This window comes from Siphateles boraxobius, unplaced genomic scaffold (genome assembly GCF_051911475.1).
Source record: "Siphateles boraxobius isolate OS27281-9 unplaced genomic scaffold, OSU_SipBor_1 177, whole genome shotgun sequence".
Lineage (NCBI taxonomy): Eukaryota > Metazoa > Chordata > Actinopteri > Cypriniformes > Leuciscidae > Siphateles > Siphateles boraxobius.
This window is the reverse complement of record NW_027508785.1, coordinates 177,501-195,000: the sequence shown is the minus strand read 5'-3', so window position 1 is coordinate 195,000 and position 17,500 is coordinate 177,501. Positions and strand designations below refer to the sequence as shown.

At 39.5% G+C, this 17,500-nt stretch overlaps 3 protein-coding genes across 8 annotated transcripts in view; 2 read left to right on the top strand and 1 right to left on the bottom strand.

The window, feature by feature from the left end:
- Positions 1–243, top strand: part of LOC143740619 (beta/gamma crystallin domain-containing protein 2-like) — a 3,603-nt gene extending 3,360 nt beyond the window's left edge. Inside the window, exon 5 of the mRNA XM_077232593.1 lies at positions 1–243. This exon is cut by the window's left edge and continues 815 nt beyond it. The gene's annotated coding sequence lies outside the window, so the exon portion shown is untranslated.
- Positions 244–1,204: 961 nt separating this feature from the next.
- On the top strand, positions 1,205–15,035 carry anxa14 (annexin A14). Of its 2 annotated transcripts, none has more exons than XM_077232595.1 (13): positions 1,205–1,631; positions 2,149–2,198; positions 2,802–2,904; positions 3,008–3,096; positions 5,723–5,836; positions 6,298–6,388; positions 7,050–7,129; positions 7,261–7,299; positions 9,568–9,658; positions 13,045–13,152; positions 13,231–13,286; positions 14,339–14,446; positions 14,905–15,035. In XM_077232595.1, the coding sequence occupies exons 2-13, from the start codon at positions 2,157–2,159 to the stop codon at positions 14,962–14,964; spliced, it is 981 nt and encodes a 326-aa protein (XP_077088710.1). In that variant the 5' UTR covers positions 1,205–1,631; positions 2,149–2,156; the 3' UTR covers positions 14,965–15,035. The 2 variants fall into 2 exon arrangements, with proteins under 2 accessions (XP_077088710.1, XP_077088709.1); XM_077232594.1 differs by having other exon boundaries at positions 2,124–2,198.
- A 1,110-nt stretch (positions 15,036–16,145) lies between these two features.
- The window catches only part of LOC143740618 (uncharacterized), a 132,101-nt gene continuing 130,746 nt past the window's right edge, over positions 16,146–17,500 (bottom strand). For all 5 annotated transcript variants that reach the window (XM_077232588.1, XM_077232591.1, XM_077232592.1 and 2 more), the window contains exons 3-4: positions 17,317–17,334; positions 16,146–17,277 (exon numbers count right to left, since the gene is read on the bottom strand). In XM_077232588.1, coding sequence (XP_077088703.1) covers positions 16,837–17,277; positions 17,317–17,334 — 459 coding nt within the window. In that variant the 3' untranslated portion in view covers positions 16,146–16,836. The remainder of the gene's footprint in view (positions 17,278–17,316; positions 17,335–17,500) is intronic.

The window sequence follows — 17,500 nt, the reverse complement described above, 5'->3', positions numbered from 1 at the left end:
TTTGTATGCTTTAATATCGATATCTGCGCTTAGTCTATAGCCGCTGCAAATGCTGTTCGCTTGAATCCTGCCGGGGTTTTTTTAATACCAAAAAGTGTGTTGATGTCAGAGTCGGTATACATCGCCATGTCTTTGGAAAACCAAGAAACTTTATTATGTGTAAATGTTATTTTTCAAAGGAAAATATGAAATATTATGTAACAGGGAGTGGCTTTAATTTTATAATAAAACTGTAAAACAAAATCATGTTCTTGTTCTTCATCTTCTTTTCTTTGCAACCACATAGCAACACCCTAGCAACCACCTGAGTACCCTAGCAACCGCATAGCAAACTATTAATCTGAGAGACTTTTTATTAATCTGATAAACCATCAAACTTTGAGATTCAAATTTCAAACTACTTCAAGTTTAAATCCTTTAAACTTTTAAAACTCTCTCTGTCTGTCTAAACTATTACACATTTATAGCTTTTACAATTCCTTCAAACCTTCAGGCTTTCTCAAGACAACATCAGATTTCACTCTAGATTCCTATACCGACTGATAAAACACACTTGTATCAGAATACTTATGCAGGCCCAGCCAAGAACGCTTTGTTAATGTTCCTGCTAGGTTATGATTATGAGGTTATCAAACAGTACGGCAGCCTTACTTGTGCAAGTTCTCTGAATGTTCTGAAACAAGTAGTTACATTTAAATAACTAAAATGTTTCTGAAAAACATTCCATGAATGATGTATAAATAATGTTTTTGTGCTAATGCATTGAGAACACCATTAAAGACCAGATAACTTTGAACGAATGTTCTATTAACATTACTGGAAGAATGTTTGTTCATAACATTGACACAGCGTTCCCTGTTCTCTGTTTACTGCTTATTTAATCATTTTAACTTCTCTGAGGAATCTGGACTTTCTGCCGAGAGACTGTATGACGTTCTGTAGCGTTTGCTCTGAGATCAGATGCGATCATTGAGATTCCAGCATGTGTGTGATGTGTAAAGATGTCTGATAACGGTGTAAAGATGTCTGATAACGGTGTGTATGAATGAGAAGCATGCGGATGTCGTGAGATCTCCACAAACCCAACGCCCATGTTGTTCTTTCAGGTGGAGAATTCTCCGGATCTTTCCTGTGTTTGACTTGAACTTATTTACACGGTCAAGTGCAGCTCTGTTGACATTAACAACACCTTCTCACATTTCTCAGATTACAACCTGTTTTACACTGCATTTTTACCACCCACACTGTAAATCCAAACATGTTCTTTTGAATTTTCATTTGAAGAATCTTTTTGATTTAGAAAAGGTTGTTTTGGGAGGAATCTAGTCGATTGCGTCTTCCAGTTCTGCAGGTTTTTAAGGTTTTTGTATGTGTGTCCAGGTTACACCCATGATGGGATATCTGATCTTATCCGATCTGAGCCATTGAGATCTTCTTTTGGCTTGAGACGTTCTGTGTATTTTGCATCAGACGCGTCTGAGAACTACAGCGTATGGAAAGCAGGAGCGGTTTATTCCTCTTAAGCTTTTAAAACATTGAGTTTTCAACCTGCGCTAGATTTTAATAAGATCCAGCATCTATAAAAGATCCGAAACTCGATCTCAGACTGAGATTCATACACACTTCAGCAGGTAAAACACCTTCAGTATTTCAGATATGAAATCTTGTTTTCTAAAAAAACAATCATCAGTTTGTGTTAAAACTCGAACTGGACAACAAGAATCTGTTCTTTCAAAGGGAAAACTAGATTATTTTTCTGACTCAAAATCAGAAAAATGAATCAAGTGAGTTCGTCTCAAACTCACGATTTTTTCAGAAAACAAGACTTAATATCTTCAGTTATTTTGCTTCTCCAGTAAATGTATCTTGATTTAAGAATGTTTAGATATTTGTGCTGGAAAACAAGACAGAAACACAGGAACAGCATGATGTTTGGCAGTGTGGGACTGGTTTGCTGGTTTGTGGGTGGGTGAAGAGGTCAACAGTGTAATTAAAAAATGCAGGTATTTTTTTAAATACAAGCACGAGAAGCATGCATCTACACAATAAATGCATTGTATCAAATGATTAATTTAAATGTTAGTACATGCTAGTTAAAAACACTTGAACGGTTTTTCCTCCAGACTTCATAACTTCCTTCACTGATAGGTTCTGCGATGGAGAAAGAGTCAAACTCACAGGTTTCGTCTCCTCTGACGGTCAGTGTCTGTATCTGTACTCTTTTACTCTGTATCAGGTGTTGTGTCTTACTTTAGGAGCATTGTTTGCTGTGAATCATCTTCTCAATACCATTTTTTCTAGGGATCCACCGATATGAACATTTTGGCCGATACCAATAACCGATAATTCTTTATATTTGAAAGCCGATAACTGATATTTTGGCTGATACATCTAAATCCAAATTTTTATATAATTTTTGAGAGCCTAATAACAAAAACAAAAGTTTCGCCATTAAAAGCCAACACACAATTATACATTTTATCTCATTATAATTGTATGTAGCCTTTATGAAAACATGTTGGACTTAACTGTATTTTCCTTTTTTTAAGTGATTCCAATCATATTACAAGCAATAAACCATCATGTTGACTAGTGTGCATCTGAAGCATCTCAGCTGAAGGAAATAATCCATTATTTATTGGCTTTAATATATCTGACATTTTTTCTTATTGGGCCGATAAAGATAACATTAAAAATTAACATATATCGTCCGATACCGATATGGTGGCCGATATATCGTGCATCCCTAATTTTTTCTCTTCTACACTTTCACCGTGTCCTGTATGTTTCTTGTCCCTCAGACTGAAGGCATGTGGTGGGGAACGCTGGGATCGGTTCGGCCCTTCCCGAATTTCCGTCCTGAGAGAGATGTTACCATCCTTCACGCTGCTCTGGAGAAGAAAGGTTAATTTATAGGAATGACTATTTTGGTAGTAATTGTCAGACTGCTAGTATTCTGTCATATTTAAATGTTTTAATTTCAAACTACCATATCTTTTTGTTTAAGATGTGAGCACCATCGTGAGAATAATAACCAATCGCAGTAATGCTCAGAGACAATCTCTGGCACGCGTCTACAAGAACGTCTCACAAATGGTAAGCAAGAAACTAATTCCAAATCATATTAATTCCATATCTCCAAATCAAACCAAAATCTAGTTCTTGTGCTTTATAGTGGCCAAATAGTATAATATAATACATGACTAAGTAATATAATACATCATAGTGACCAACTGGTGGTTGTCCTTCAGGCATGCATCAGTGCCTGGAATTTGATTCTAGTGGAAATTGGCCGCCAGTGCAGGTTTATGAGGAGAGGAGTGACGTGTGTATCTTTGTCTCGATAAACACACTCTTGCTGCAGCATCTGGATCAGTTGCAGAGGTTTGGCAGTGATGCTGGAACGAGAGCATAACAATAGTCCAGTCTGGATAGAACAAGTGCTTGGATAAGGAGTTGTGTAGCTCCTATAGGAAGGGTCTGATCCTCCTAATGTTGTATAAGGAAAATCTGCTGGGCCAGGCAGTTCTAGCAATGTGGTCTGTGAAGTTCAACTGATCATCAATCACAACTCCAAGGTTCCTGGCTGACCTTGATGGAGTTATGGATGATGAAACTTGTTGTGGTGTAGAGTTGGGTTTGCTGAGGCCACAAGCAGCTCTATCTTCACTAGCTCTATCTAGTTGAAGGTCATGGTCCTTCATCCAGCAAGAAATATCTGTCAGGCTGAGATGCGAGCAGCGCCCATCAGATCATCAGGCTGGAATGAAAAGTAGAGTTGTGTGTCATCAGTGTAGCAGTGATTGGAAAAGCCATGTTTCTGAGTTAAAGATCCTAGTGATGACATGTAGATGTAGAAGAGAAGCGGTCCCAGCACTGAGCCCTGAGGCACTCCAGTAGCTAGATGATAACAGTGATGGGAAAAAGCATGTTTCTGAGTGACAGATCCTAGTGATTACATGTAGATGGAGAAGAGAAACGGTCCCAGCACTGAGCCCTGAGGCACTCCAGTAGCTAGATGATAACAGTGATGGGAAAAAGCATGTTTCTGAATGACAGATCCTAGTGATGACATGTAGATGTAGAAGAGAAGCGGTCACAGCACTGAGCCCTGGGGCACTCCGGTAGCTAGATGATAACAGTGATGGGAAAAAGCATGTTTCTGAATGACAGATCCTAGTGATGACATGTAGATGGAGAAGAGAAGCGGTTCCAGCACTGAGCCCTGGGGCACTCCAGTTGCTAGATGATAACAGTGATTGGAAAAGCCATGTTTCTGAGTGACAGATCCTAGTGATGACATGTAGATGGAGAAGAGAAGCGGTCCCAGCACTGAGCCCTGAGGCACTCCAGTAGCTAGATGATAACAGTGATTGGAAAAGCCATGTTTCTGAGTGACAGATCCTGACATGTAGATGTAGAAGAGAAGCGGTCCCAGCACTGAGCCCTGAGGCACTCCAGTAGCTATATGATAACAGTGATGGGTAAAAACATGTTTCTGAGTGACAGATCCTAGTGATGACATGTAGATGTAGAAGAGAAGCGGCCCCAGCACTGAGCCCTGAGGCACTCCAGTAGCTAGATGATAACAGTGATGGGAAAAAGCATGTTTCTGAATGATAGATCCTAGTCATGACATGTAGATGGAGAAGAGAAGCGGTCCCAGCACTGAGCCCTGAGGCAGTCCAGTAGCTAGATGATAACAGTGATTGGAAAAGCCATGTTTCTGAGTGATAGATCCTAGTGATGACATGTAGATGTAGAAGAGAAGCGGTCCCAGCACTGAGCCCTGAGGCACTCCAGTAGCTAGATGATAACAGTGATGGGTAAAAACATGTTTCTGAGTGACAGATCCTAGTGATGACATGTAGATGTAGAAGAGAAGCGGTCCCAGCACTGAGCCCTGAGGCACTCCAGTAGCTAGATGATAACAGTGATGGGTAAAAACATGTTTCTGAATGACAGATCCTAGTGATGACATGTAGATAGAGGAGAGAAGCGGTCCCAACACTGAGCCCTGAGGCACTCCAGTAGCTAGAGGATGGGTCTTAGACACCCCACCCCTTCACGACATCCTGAAGGACCTACTGAGAGGGAAGCACTGAACCAGTGCAGTTGAGGTGTGCAGTGGAGTGACCAATTTTGGCGAGCAGGACGAGGCTTAGGGATGTTAGAGAACGGCGCGAGGCCGGACGTTCAGTGATAATGAACGTCACCTGTGAGACGCACCGGTCTCGCATCTCTCACGGAGCAGTGGAAGCATAAAAGGAGGAGCAACGACGCTTAAGATCTAGAGAGGAACAGGCCTGATTTGCTTGAGGTCAACTGAGGCGAGCAGAGTGTGGAAATCAGCAGCCTGAGGCTTTTTTAGGTGGATGTTGATGTTGAAGTCTCCCAGGACTACAAGAGGAGTACCATTCTCATGGAAGGATGAGAGTAGCACATCCAAGAAAGTGCCTAGCTGACCTGGAGGATGATAAACAACTACAAAATGGATTTTAAAATGACTGATGATAGTAATTGCTTTGGTATGTTTTGGATGAGGATATGGTTTAGGTTTAGGGAACAGAAAATATTATTAACTCTGTGTAAAATCAATTGAAGTAAATGGATAATCCCCATAAAGACTATTCGAAATTCATATCACGAGGAGTAGGCAAAATATGTGTGTGTGTGTGTGTGTGTGTGTGTGTGTGTGTGTGTGTGTGTGTATGTGTTACAGGAACTGCAGGCAAGTCTGAAGAAGGTTCTTTCCAGGGATCTGCAGTCTCTGATACTCAGTCTGATGATGATCCCGGAGCAGTTTGATGCCCATCGCTTGCGCAAAGCCATGGAGGTTTAACATTAATAATGCCAGTCTGTGTGTGTGTGTGTGTGTGTGTGTGTGTGTGTGTGTGTGTGTGTGCAGGCCTCAGTGGTTCAGGGTGTGATTGTTCGAGTTGTATGTGTGTGTGTGTGTGTGTGTGTGTGTGTGTGTGTGTGTGTGTGTGTGTGTGTGTGTGTGTGTGTGTGTGTGTGTGTGTGTGTGTGTGTGTGTGTGTGTGTGTGTGTGTATGTGTGTGTGTGTGTGTGTGCAGGCCTCAGTGGTTCAGGGTGTGATTGTTCGAGTTGTGTGTGTGTGTGTGTGTGTGTGTGTGTTTGATCATTATACATTAACTACAGATCCACATCCATTCAGACTGTGTGTGTGTGTGTGTGTGTGTGTGTGTGTGTGTGTGTGTGTGTGTGTGTGTGTGTGTGTGTGTGTGTGTGTGTGTGTGTGTGTGTGTGTGTGTGTGTGTGTGTGTGTGTGTGTAGGGTGCTGGTACAGATGAAGAAACTCTTTTAGAGGTTTTGTGCACCAGGACGCCACAGCAGCTCTCCGACATCAAGACTACATACAGTCAAGGTGCTTTAAGAAAAATCTACAAAAATGTAATTAATGCTATTAAAAGCTTTAGTGGTTTTCACAGTCAAACCACAAAAATGCTTTGAATGGAATTGACATTTTGAGAAAACTGATAATTCAGTCATTTTTAAATATATTTATATGAGGTAATACACTTTCCATTCAAAATATTGGGATCAGTTACATTTTTTTTTAAATTTCTTCTGCTCACCAAGGCTTCAATTTTCAACATCATTACTCCAGTCTTCAGTGTCACATGATCCTTCAGAAATCACTATAATATGATGATTTGATGATCAAGAAACATTTATGATTATTATCAATGTTGAACATAGTTGTACTGCTTTAGATTTCTGTGGAAACTTTCATACATTTTATTTTTCAGGATTATTTGTTTAATAGAAAGTTCAAAAGATCAGCATTTATTTTAAAGTAGAGTCTTTTGTAACATTGTTTTTACTGTCACTTTTGATCAATTTAATGCATCCTTTCTAAATAAAGGTATTAATTAGTTTTAAAAATAAATCTTACTGACCACAGACCTCTAATTTAGTAGTTTATCTATTATATTATCACTAAAACATTCCATTCAATAAGAACTGATAATTGTTAGTTTTTTGTTAGTCTGAGTTTAAATGTTTCGTCATTGTGACTTTAACAGAGTTTAAGCGGGATTTGGAGAAAGACTTGATCAGTGAATCCAGTGGAGATTTTTCCAAGCTCATTGTGGCGTTGTTGAAGGTGAGACGCGTGATTCACACTGTTAAACATTTACAACAAAACCAATTTTATTGCATAGATGAATCATCACTATATCAATATCCCGTTTTATGATCTGTGTAAGTAATGATGTTCACTGTCTCCTTTATCAGAAAGAGAATGGACCAGGAGTTATTGACCAGGACACAGCAGTGAGTCCATAAAGATCCATCAGTTTCCTCAGTTTGGGCTGAAACGTTCCTTTATCAGCTTCATGAAGCTGATAAAGGTTTAAAGGGATAGCTCACCCAGAAATTTAAATTCTGTCAGTAATTACTCTCCCTCATGTCACTCCAACCCCGTAAGACCTTCGTTCATCTTCAGAACACGAATTAAGATATTTTTGATTAAATCTGAGAGCTGGATCACTCCTCCATAGGCTTCTATGGGATTGATATCTGCCGGCCCAGAAAAGTCAGTAAAGACATTTTTAAAATAGTCCAAGTGACTACAGTGGCTCAACCATTGGTTTCTCAAGCGACGAGAATACTTTTTGTGCGCAAAAAAAACTCAAAATAACGACTTTATTTCAACTATTAATTTCCTTCTCTGTGGGGGTCGAGTGAGTTCACTAGTGTAACAGCGCAGCGCTTCTGTGTTGTACGTCACACGCATCACACACATGACCAGCGTCGGCCAATAGTGAGCCTACGTGTGACGTACACCACAGAAGCGCTGCGCTGTTACACTAGTTTAACTGACTAGAGGCCCACAGAGAAGGAAATCAATAGTTGAAATAAAGTCGTTATTTTTGCGCACAAAAAGTATTCTCGTCATTTGATAAACGTAAGATTGAGCCACTGTAGTCACTTGGACTATTTTAACGATGTCTTTAATAACTTTTCAGGGCTGGCAAGTTCAATCCCTTAGAAGCCTATGGAGGAGTGATCCAGCTCTCAGATTTAATCACAAATATCTTAATTCGTGCTCCGAAGATGAACGAAAGTCTTACGGGGTTGAACAACATGAGGGAGAGTAATTACTGACAGAATTTTAATTTTGGGGTGAACTAACCGTTTAACTATCAAACCTGTGATCCCTCACGCCACACATCCATTTTCTCACACTGAGAAAAATCGCTGACAAAGAGGACACTGACACCGATAGACAAGACAGAGAAGGTTTCTTTTGATATTGAACAAATTCTCAGCTGTCAGATTCTGTCAATATTTTTACGAGATTCACACAATAAGTAACGTTTTGGCGTTTTTAAATGTTACAGATCGCTGTAGCGCGTCTGTTCAAACGGCACGTGATACAGTAGCCTACAATCCCCCCCGTCAACAAATCTCACCCCCCCCCCCAAATCTCTCTCCAAGCAAAACTCAAAAGTTGGCAGCTCTGACATTGCTTTGTTTGATCCGCTTCACTGCATCTGATGACCTCTAGATGACCTCTAGATGACCTTTTAGTCACGTCAAGTCATCCTCATTTATATAGCGCTTTTAACAATGTAGATTGTTTCAAAGCAGCTTTACAGAGATAAACATATAATTTAAGGTAACAGAGATTGGTTTGGTTTTATAGTGGTTCTTGAAAAATGTTTTTTCCAGCTAAAGTTAGTTTTGATTGATTCACTTCCGTCTAAATGATCATTTGTTATTAAATTAGGGGCCGCTAAGACGACACCGTTCTCTCTAAACAGACTTTAAACGTGAACCTGTGATAGACGCTGATGGCGTTCACATGCGCATTAAGAATTGATTCTATAGTTATGTGCGTTTGAATATATGTTCGCAGGTTTGTAATTCCTTACAAACCATGCCTAAACAAACTACTTGTCTTGTCTATACATTTTTATGCAGAATTTTATTTTATCTTATCACTTTGGGTAGGTACGCGAACCGGAAGATTCCACAAGGCTTTATCTGTAGAGTGGTATAGGGATCCTCCATAGGGAGAGGCTAGTTGGCACTTCAGCACTGCATTGTCATCGGGTCCAGGCGAAAGTCCTTCGTCAGATCTGGAAACGGCCTGGATCCGGCAGGCTGCGGGAAAACCTCAGGATAAACAAAGACACTAAAATTAGCGTAGATGCCATTCTTCTTATGATGTAACGAGTACATCAGGATTTAAGGGAAGTGTTCCCAGTTCCGGCTGACCTAATCTAAGCAGCCTAATATTGAATTTAGATGAACTCTAGATGACCTCAGAGACAAGATTGAGATTGTTGAATTTTTAGCTCAGTTCACATGGTGACCGATATCAATTTTCTATAAAAAACAAGATTATTTTTCTGACTCCACTGACAGATATTTGTTCTTGTTTTAAGCACAAACTCACTTTTCACATTTTCATGATTTTTGTGTGTTTCTCCAGTAAATGTATCTTGATTTAAGAATGTTTATATATTTGTGCTGGAAAAGAAGACAGAAACACTGAGGAAGAGAATCAGTATATTACCTAATGTTGTTTTACAGACTTTATCTGAGGAGCTGAAAAACAAGAAACCTTCAGCTGATGTTTGGATCCAAATCCTCACCACGAGACGCCCGGATCATCTCAGAATCGGTGCGTTTCGAGTGTGTGTGTGTGTGTGTGTGTGTTTCTGGTCTAGCTGTGAAAAATGTCTCCAGATGAAGATAAATCTGGAAAACCATTGTTTTTGTTGTGGTTTCAATCTTTTTTGGGAAATCACTTCTCAGAGATCTTTGATGCCAGAAATATTAGATTTTATCTTACAACAAAGCCGAGCGTCTCCTGCAGAAAGTCGCTCTCGATTGTTGCCCAGCTTCACATAAGCCCCTTTCACACAGTGCGTTGATCCCGGGAAATTGCCGGGAAATTGCCAGAACACCTTCTGTGTGAACGCAAACACGACCCAGGATTGTTGCCGGGATTGATCCCGGGTTGGGGATCTAGTAACATTGCCGGGATCAGTCCTAGAACACGCGCTGTGTGAACAAAAGCCGCAACCAATGCCGTGTAATGATGACGCTGAAGTGAGGTGAAAGCAGTGAAACGGTACGTAATGCGCTAGTTTATGATCGAATCAGAGAAAAAAATGCACAAGCGTGGTTTCTCCAGAGAGAAATCGCAGCTCATAACCAAACTATAGACGCTGCTGAGACATTACATCACATCGATGTCACGTGTCTTTACGGGATTTTTACGGGTTGTGTGTGAACTGTAAGGAATCTAGCTATATGAAATATTAATAATCAATAATAACTGGTTATGATTAATTATGAATATTTGGGTCAGTTAATTGGATTAACTTGACATGACTAAATTAATATTACAGTCAATGAATCAGTTCGTCCAACGAACTCTTTTGATTATTAATTTATTCTAAGAAAAGGGTATCTTCCCTGGCCACAGAAGAATAATTATTTCTTAGTATGTACAGCGTTTTGAGCATGTAGCAAGAACAAAAACCGTAAAGGGACTTCATATTGCAAGCAAATCAGAACCAAATAAATAAAGCGCATACGTTTTATTAACTAAATCATAAACATGAATAAACTAAACACACAGTAGCAATGTTCAGGGAAGAAGGAGGCGGGAACCGGCGACTGCTGGCTACCGAAAATAAACATAACTGCCAGCAGCCCCTCGCGGACGACTGCTGGCTAAAATAAAATACAAATACAAAAACAAAACACAACTAAAATACAGGCCTGTTCCTCTCTCGATCATTCACGTCGTCGCTCCTCCTTTATGCTTCCGCTCCTCCGTGAGAGATGCGAGACCGGTGTGCTTCACAGGTGTTGCTCATTAGCAATCGCACCATCGTCCTCGCGCCGTTCTCTCACGTCCCTCGGCCGTCCTGTTCGCCACACACACATATATATACAGAAATACAGAAATAGGTTGGTGATAGAATTAAATTGGAAACCGGAAAAAGGGTCTATGAGAAGAACCATCAGAATTTTATTTACACATTTCATTGAATTGAATACTTGCATTTGTAGTGGGAACAATTCTTGAAGTTGTTGAAAGTTTAAGTTGTTGATGGTTCCGGCAGTGTCAAGTGGAAGTTGGTTGAGCGTTCTCTTTCTCCAGGAACGCATGGCTGGTTTGGTCAAGGCCTGGGACTCTGTTGAGGCCACGCCGAGCACCCAGGAGAAGTGAGGAAGTCGGAAGAGTGGGTGATTGGATTCATTGTTGGTTGGAGTCGTTGTTCCAAAACTCCTGAGATTGTCCTTGGTTCTTTGTGAGAGAGTCTTCTCTCTCCTGCCTAAGCCCATATCTGGTTGGAATCGAGGCCTGCTGGGCCCTATGGCCCCCGTGGAGGGGGAGGGGGTTCCCCAGTATCACCAGAAACAGTGTTGCGGCTGGATGAAAGAACTAAGAGAGGGAGGTCACATGTGGACTGTCTCTAATAAAGGCTGGAAAAGATCCTCCACTAAGGGTTGAACTCGACCAATCAGAAAAGTGACATGTCTGAGAGGGAAAGTGGCTCTTAGTTGATTTACGGGTCTTTGTCCCACGCATGGTTATACCTTCATTAATGCTCAGATAGCTATAGCACATCCACACTGCATTCTAGAAGAAGGTGATGTACAACCTCAGTGTGAGTCATTAAATGAGGATTAATTAGGTAGGAGGCATTATACAGGTGAGGTTACATTGATCGTTAGTTGGTTGTATACCAGGATACATACCATAATATATACCTAATAGTACACGAGACAGTAAACCATTTACACTGTTTCTTTCACAGTTTTATGCATGTTCATTTACAGATCAGTTAGTCTATGATTAATGGAGCAAAGTCTGTTTTAAAGAGGGTTTCTGTTTCATAGTCTCTCTCTTGTGCATGTGGCCACATTCCTCGGAGCTCGTAAAATCTCCTTATCAGCCCTGTAACATGACACTGTTTCTGCCCTTGTGTTCGTTCATTTGGGATGTTAGTTTTGGAGTTTCATAAACCTTTGTATATAATGAATAATTAGTGTGTGTCTGATTGGTCCATACCCTACAGAACGCACTCTCTGATTCCGGAAAATCACCGGCAGTGTGAATGAACCAAAATCAAACGAACCCGGGTCAAATCCCGGGTCACTTTATCCGTGTATTTTCCGGAATCTCTGTGTGAAAGGGGCTATATATACATTCACTATATTCTGTACTCAACTCCCTGCCAATTCTTACTCAATTATTGTTTTATAGGCAATACATTAAAAAAATTCACTGCTGTACTTCCTCGACACAGTGATAAACAAGAACTCTGTGATTCCCTCCCTCGACACAACAGAGTGATCTAGGCCTGAGCTGACTCGAGCAGACCTTCTGCACCTCAACTTTACTAACTTCATCTGTGCGCATGCAATTTACTTATCATCCATAAAAGGCCCTCTTGATAAGCAAACACAGAACAATAAATGATATCCTTATCAGTAAATACAAATCCTTCCGTACATACGATAAAACCCTTAGCCCCAAATCATCAACACCAATATTCATACAATCCACATCTGTTTATATAAACACTGGCGAACACTACCGGGAGCTCTGCCGCACTATTACTAATCACTTGATCTTCAAGGCCTTCTTATTAGAAATCACACTGCATGCAATCATTTCTGGAATCAGAGACCTCTTTTCAATTTTTGTCTCAACGTAACGGGCGAATGTCTGGGTGAACAACATAAACTTTAAGCAAAAACTGCTTATCTTCTGTGGCCACTTGTTTGTGTCACTCGTCCAGCCGGCCGCGGCTCGTCACCAGCTCCTGAACCAGTCCCATCTGGGGTGCCGACTGGGGTGGTTTCAATCTTTTTGGGAAATCACTTCTCTGAGATCTTTGATCCACAAATATTAGACTTTATTTTACAACAAAGCCGAGCGTCTCCTGCAGAAAGTTGCTCTCGATCGTTGCCCAGCTTCACATATACACATACATCCTTTTTCATATATGCGAGTTTAATGCGAGTGTGTGTATCTGTGTTCAGTGCTGGAAGAGCTGGAGTTTGAGAGAGGACAGACGCTGGAAGACGCTGTAGACGGACATTTTAAAGGACTTCAGTCTGGAGATCTGAGGAAAGGATTGAAGACACTCGGTAAAACCACTTTACGTGTGTATTCATGTGGAATAACCATAAACCACCATGCAATTAATCACTTTCTTCTCTCATCAGTGCGATCTTTACAGAACCAGCCTCTGTTCTTGGCTCAACGGATCCAAACTATGAAAGTAAGCTTTTTATTTCCGAAATATCTTTATAATGTCATTTCAGACTCCGCTGGGTTGATGCTGTTGCCAGGTTTGTGTGTGTGATCAGGCTTTGCCAACATTGAGTGCAACAAATATCCCAATAAAGACAGTGAAACCTAAAATCGCTTAGTAAAACACAGAAAGGTCTTCGTGAGGATAGAAAATATCATTTGCTCAATATAAAGACGGACCCGCACCAGAAGACTGCTAAACTACAGCCCATAATACATCACACACACACACACACACACACACACACACACACACACACACACACACACACTGCACTCTATTCAAATGTTTATATTGTTATTTATGTATATTATTAATTATGTGTTGTATAACGTGTTGTTCAACTGCCATGTAACAGAGACTTACACTTAAGAATTTCACCGTCGGTACACTTGTGAAAAATAATAATAAAAACAAGTCGATGAAAAATCCTCTTCGTCAGTGTTTGTGCAAGTTTGCACACGATTCTCACATGTTCCACCGTAATGAATGACTGCACTGTCAATGAACAAACTTGCCTTATTTCCATGGCAGATGTGTATCAATGAAAATATAAATATTACAAAATTCATAGTAAGTTACTTCCTCAAATTCAACATACTAAATCCATGAAAATTCTAAACAAACATATAAAGCTAGATCACTTGTTTATACACTCTTAAAAATAAAGGTTGTTTATTATTGGCAAAGATTCTTTAAAGTGGAAAAACAGTTCTTTAGTTTAATAAAATGTTCTTCACACTAAGAATAACATGGATCTTTTACAGTAAGAATGATCACTGACAGATTCTTTGTGGAACCAGAAATGGTTCTTCTGATGCATCACTGAGAAAAACAACTCTTTTAAAAGCTTCATTTTTGAGTGTAGTTGTGTAATGTGTTTGTGGTTCAGCTGTAGATTTTGTGTGTGTGTGTGTGTGTGTGTGTGTGTGTGTGTGTGTGTGTGTGTGTGTGTGTGTGTGTGTGTGTGTGTGTGTGTGTGTGTGTGTGTGTGTGTGTGTGTGTGTGTGTGTGTGCAGGCATCAGTGGTTCAGGGTGTGATCGTGTCTCACAGTGAAGAGGATCTGCTGAGAGTTCGAGTCGCTTTCCTACAGTTGACCGGAGTTTCACTGTACACTACCTTACAGGTCTATCACACACACACACACACACACACACACACACACTAACGCACTCACTCAATCGCACACACACACACACACACACACACACACACACACACACACACACACACACAGACACACACAGACACAATCGCACACACACACACACACACACACACACACACACACACACACACACACACACACACACACACAGACACACACACACACACACACACACACACACACACACAGACACACACAGACACAATCACACACACACACACACACACACACACACACACACACACACTCACACACACACACACACACACACACACACACACACAGACACACACAGACACAATCACACACACACACACACACACACACACACACACTCACACACACACACACACACACACACACACACACACTGTTGATTGCTGTATTCTCAGTGATTCTCTGGTGTTCCTCAACAGAAGCAGTTTAAAGCTGAACTCCTGCAGGGTTTGCTGTGTGTGTGTCGAGCTGAAGATTAGCAGATGATCAAACTCTCCGAGCTCACTGTGAAGAACTGCTGTTTCAGAAAATAAATCAATAAATCAATAAATATAATGCAGCACTGTCCTTTATTAATCCCTATGGAAGCCCATATACGGAAAAAAAAAGGTAAAAAGTTTTGGTAAAAAAAAAAGTGTTTAATCTCTATCTTTTTATGTCATTATTTTCACTTATGTTGTCATTATGATTTATCAAAGTATATGTCTTATGTGGTAAAAAGTTGAAATTATGAGATAAAAAGTAAAAAATGATAACAGAAAAATTATTGTAAATAAGTTAAAATTATAACTTAATTTTTATATTAAAAGTTAAGATTATGACAAAAAGTCAACATTGACAAAAAGTAAAAATGATGACATACTAAATCATAATTATGACATAAAATGTTGCAATTACGATATAAAAAGTTGAGATTTTGACAAACAGTCGCAATTGACATAAAAGTAAATTATGACATACTAAGTCATAATAAATATGACAAAAATATGACAGAAATTTTTTATTTAAAAAAATAAAAAATGATGACATAACTCAAAATTGTGACATAAGTCATAATTATGACATACCAATTCTAGATTTAGTATGTCATAATTTCAACATTTATCTCAAAATGATATGTTAGATTTAGATTTGTTTTCTTATGTGGCCATACTTATAAAACTGTGAAGTGATTTAAATCAATAAGATAAAGACCAACTCTGATCAATACCGGAATATTTCAATACCTGAAGTTTTAGACATTGTTTATTTATAATGTAAGCATGTGCACAGTATTTACCCAACACTAAAAGGCCTTTAGCTGTCTTTATATACACACGATTTTAATCACAACAAACTTGATCATCATATATTTTGGGACCAGAAAAACATGCATGTCGGATTATCAGGGCCTAAAATGAACACTCGCTAAACAACCAATGCTAGTAAACATCTGTGAAGCGCTTTCGTTGCTAACGTTTTTATGAACTCTAACAGCGCAGTGTTGTGAGAACATTGTGTGAAGACTTTCACGTATTCTTGCTCTTGATCAGAAAAACTCACATGAAATATGTCAAAATTGCCCGTTCCTTCTAAACATAGTCAGTTATGGTGTAAGTGAACATAAACAGTAGAGAACTTCATTTGTGTAACTTTAACAAGAATTAATTTCCACAGTGTGTTATTTTACATCTGATAACTTTATTCAGAGTTTTATGACCTGTGAAGACTGCACCTGTTAGAAACATAAAGTTTATGAGACTTTGTGATCATGTGAACTGTAGCGTGACTCGCTTGATGTTTAGCTCAAGGCTTTAATTGTGTTTTTCCAGGATGGAATGAGATCATAAACCCAGTAAAAGGAAATAAATGATTTTACATCAACTATTTTAATCCAGAAGAGTCTCAAACAGTAAAACATGTACAAACCCATTACAGTAAAATACAGGAAGTGACATCACTGATGTTTGGATTAACCAGATTAATGGATTATTATTGGATTAACGGTTCTCCTCATTAGTCATGTGTCGAGCCCTTTTAAATCAATGAAGGTTCTTTATACCTGCTTGATTCTTTATGGAAACTTGTTCATTACATTTTAATTCAAAACAGAACATTCGACAGAAATTCATAATTTATATTTGTCAATCTAATTTCTCATTTCAAGCATGAGCCTTTAGGTTTTTACAGTCATGAGAAACATATTCAGTAAACAAAACTATTATCTGTTGTTCAGTTTATGCTATTCATACTGTAACTCCTTCATTTACATTTACAGTTATTCATTCGGCAGAAGCTTTTTAATCACAAAGTGAATTGTATTGCATTTGTATTGGTCTAGTTATGCTATAAAGTTTTTTTTTCAGAAGAGTTCAGATCACTAGCGTAAACAGCAGGACCGACAGAGAACAGATGAGGACCGAAACTCTCAGAGACTCGCTGGACGAAGGAGTCGTTTGAGTCGTTTGAGTCGTTCGAATCACCTTAGTCGAGTGAATCATCTGAGTCGAGTGAATCATCTGAGTCGAGTGAGTCGTTTGATTCTGAGTCGAGGGAGTCGTTTGATTCTGAGTCAAGGGAGTCGTTTGATTCGGAGTTGAGTGAGTCGTTTGATTCTGAGTCGAGGGAGTCGTTTGATTCTGAGTCGAGGGAGTCGAGGTCTGTCCTGTGGTGAAACTCTCAGGCATCAGTGTGGTCGTGTTCGTCAGTTTCGGTGTTGGTGAAGATGAAGATGAAGGTGTGGTGGTTGGAGCTTCACTTGCTGTTGAAGTGTTCTGAGCTGTAGTTGTAGAAGCAGTAGTTGTTGGAACAGTGGATGGAGTTGTAGCATTAGCGGTAGTTGTTGGAACAGTAGTTGTTGTCGTAATATCCTTTTAGGGAACAATTTAAACAACGATTAAGCAATCCAATTTTAGATTTAAAATAATAAAACACAATACATAGTTTGTTCCTCAGATTTAATTGGTGTGAAATTTCCTCTTCCCTAATATTCTGTAATAGGTGTAAGTTGAAAATTATTTCCTCAATCATTATCTT

Bases quoted from the DNA above. Each gene is read 5' to 3' on its own strand.
- anxa14 (XM_077232595.1), top strand. From the start codon at position 2,157: ATGGAGAAAGAGTCAAACTCACAGGTTTCGTCTCCTCTGACG. The intron at 2,905-3,007 runs GTTAATTTATAG...TTTTTGTTTAAG, and splicing joins CGCTGCTCTGGAGAAGAAAG to ATGTGAGCACCATCGTGAGA. The intron at 9,659-13,044 runs GTGCGTTTCGAG...ATCTGTGTTCAG, and splicing joins CCCGGATCATCTCAGAATCG to TGCTGGAAGAGCTGGAGTTT.